Genomic DNA, 2,500 nt, shown 5'->3' on the forward strand with positions numbered 1-2,500 from the left:
CATTCGTTCTAAATATAATTATGTTTAAGGGGGGGGGGGGGCGGAAAAAGGGTTTGTGGGCTGCGTCTTATCTTTGCGGGAGCACGTTGTCGGCAAAGTGCATCGATACCTCGGTCGTACATAGAGGCGGATGTGGCGCCGTTGGTTCCTCGTCGGGAAATGGCGGCCGTCGGTGTTTTTTTGTTTTGTTTTTTTGCCTGCGACGGAAAAGGGATCGGAGAGGTCCTTGCGTGGAGGGGAATAAGCCTGGAAATTTTATTTGCTGTATTACATGTGCGTGTGCTGCGGGTGTTCACGTTTGACGCATTGAATGAAAGATAATGATATTTCAGGAAATGAGTTAAAAGCTTGTTGAGAATTTGAATGCATAATACAGTTTGGACGCAGAATTTCCCGAAAATGCCCGAGCCAAGACCTCGCGCCCCGCCTTGTGGTTGAGCATGTGAAGGCGAGCGGAGCATGAGCCGAGCGCTCTCGTGTACCCGCGGCTGCGAGTCCCTGCGAGCGTAGAGAAGGAGGCGGAGCCGAGACAGCGTGGGCGTAGAGACATCGTGGGCGTGAGGGCAAGAAGCCAGAGGCGGCGGTAGCAAGGCTGGTGATGGTGAGGGCGGCGAGGGAAAGGCCCTGGGGCATGGGCGGGCCGCCGCGCCGCACATGAGGGAGGAGCCCTGCCTGTGAGCGGTTCGAGGACGCCCCCGCGCCGCGCCCTGGCCACGCCCCCTGGCCCCACCCCCTGGCCCCGCCCCCTGCCGCCATGCTGAAGCAGCCCGGGGGCACAGACGCCGCCATGTGCGTCCCTGACGAGCGCCCCCGCAAGAAGCTGTCCTTCCGCGAGCCCGAGGTCGTCGCGCCCGCCAGAAACGGCGGCCACGCCCACGGCGCCTCCCTCAGGCACCCGCCCCCGAGTCCCGCTCACTCGGCCCTGCACGCCCCACACCACTCGCACCACGCCCTCCGCCACAGCCTCGGCCGCCCGCACAGCATCGCCGGCATCGTGGGCCTGGGCGGGCTGAGTGCCCTGGGCGGCGTCCCCGGCGTGGCCAACCCCGGGCCGGCGTCGGGCGCGCAGTGCGTCACCTCGCCCGGCGCCACCACTGTCTCGGGCGTCACGTCCATGCTGGGCAACCCCGGCCTGCTCGGCCCCCCCTGCGTGCCCGGCGTGCTGCCCGGCCCCGTCACGCCCATCCTGACCCCGCCCACCAGCCCCACCCACGCGCCCGCCGCCCCAGCCAAGGGCGGGCCTGGCGCCCAGCCGGCGACAGCCAGTGGCAAGTCGGCGGCGCCCTCGCTCCCCTCCGCGGCGCCGGCGAAGGCCGCTCCCCCGCCCGCGCCCGCCAAGCCCGGCGGCACTCCGCCCGCCGCCCCAGCGCTGAGGATGTCGACCGCTCAGCCTCCCACGCCCCCTGTGAAGGCGGGTCCCAGCCCGCTGGCCACGCCCACGCCCAAGACACCTGTCAGTCCGGGCTCCTCCAAAGGCGGCGCCGCGCAGCAGGCGGCGGCGCCCTCGGGCAAGGCGCTGCCTCCGAGCGGAAGCCGGCCGCCGGGCCAGGCGAAGCCCGCCAAGCCGGCCTCCAGGAACAGCTCCCTCAAGAAGCAGAGGCCGTCGGCGCTGGCCGGCGTGCAGCAGGCCGTCGCCTTCCTCACGGAGCGGGGCCTCACCAACGGCCGCCCGCGCGCCACCCACGGCGACGCCGCCTCGCCCGCCGCCGTCGCAGTCAGCCTCGAGGACATCGACCTGGAGGTAAGTGCGAAGCCGGAGGCCGCGCCAAGGGCAAGCACCGGGAGGGGGAGGGGTGTGACGTGCGACACAAGAGGGGGAGAGGGAGGGGGGAGTGACGTGTAAGGGGGGTGGGAGGGGCGTCAGAGGAGCAAGATGGGCAGACAGGTGTGCGTCTCACGCGGGCGAAAGGTGACTGGGAACAGGTGGATCTGTCAGCTGGAGGGAAGGTAAGTTCTTCAGGTGGAGTCATGCGAAACGCTCGGGGCTGGCGACGGAGCCTATTTTTTGGTCCATCCGCTTGGCCCAGGTGGAAGGGTGAGAAGTGTTCGTGCAGTCTAGCCATAGCTTAAGCCATAGCCGCAGTTGCAACAGGTGAGTCCGACCGCGCCCGTTCTCGGCTTAGAGGCTGTGGCTCACACGCAGCAGTCATCTAACGTGTCCGTTTCCATTGCAGAGTCAGGCCATGAGAATAGTGAGAACAGTCGGCCAGGCGTTCGAGGTGTGCCACAAGATCTCCGTCAAGGACACGCCACCTTCGCCCGAGCCAGCCGAAGACGAGGCCAGCGAGCACGGATCCGAACTGTCAACAGATAAACCTAGGAAAGGTGAGTCTTCAGCTTGTCCGGATTTGTCTCCAGAAGCTCGAGTGCGATGCCTTTTTTCCTGCGTTCGATTTGGATTATGCACGTGTCATATATATATATATATATATATATATATATATATATATATATATATATATATATATATATACACACATATATATATACACATATATAA

General features: G+C 64.4%; 1 protein-coding gene across 2 annotated transcripts in view; it reads left to right on the forward strand.

The window, feature by feature from the left end:
- The first annotated feature begins 675 nt into the window (after window positions 1-675).
- Window positions 676-2,500, forward strand: part of LOC125043191 (nascent polypeptide-associated complex subunit alpha, muscle-specific form-like) — a 7,742-nt gene continuing 5,917 nt past the window's right edge. Inside the window, exons 1-2 of one of the 2 annotated variants that reach the window (XM_047639191.1) lie at window positions 676-1,741; window positions 2,175-2,325. In XM_047639191.1, the coding sequence (XP_047495147.1) occupies window positions 755-1,741; window positions 2,175-2,325 (1,138 nt within the window). In that variant the 5' untranslated portion in view covers window positions 676-754. The remainder of the gene's footprint in view (window positions 1,742-2,174; window positions 2,326-2,500) is intronic. The other variant, XM_047639192.1, reaches the window with a different exon arrangement.

The sequence above is a fragment of the Penaeus chinensis genome, chromosome 33 (assembly GCF_019202785.1).
Source record: "Penaeus chinensis breed Huanghai No. 1 chromosome 33, ASM1920278v2, whole genome shotgun sequence".
Lineage (NCBI taxonomy): Eukaryota > Metazoa > Arthropoda > Malacostraca > Decapoda > Penaeidae > Penaeus > Penaeus chinensis.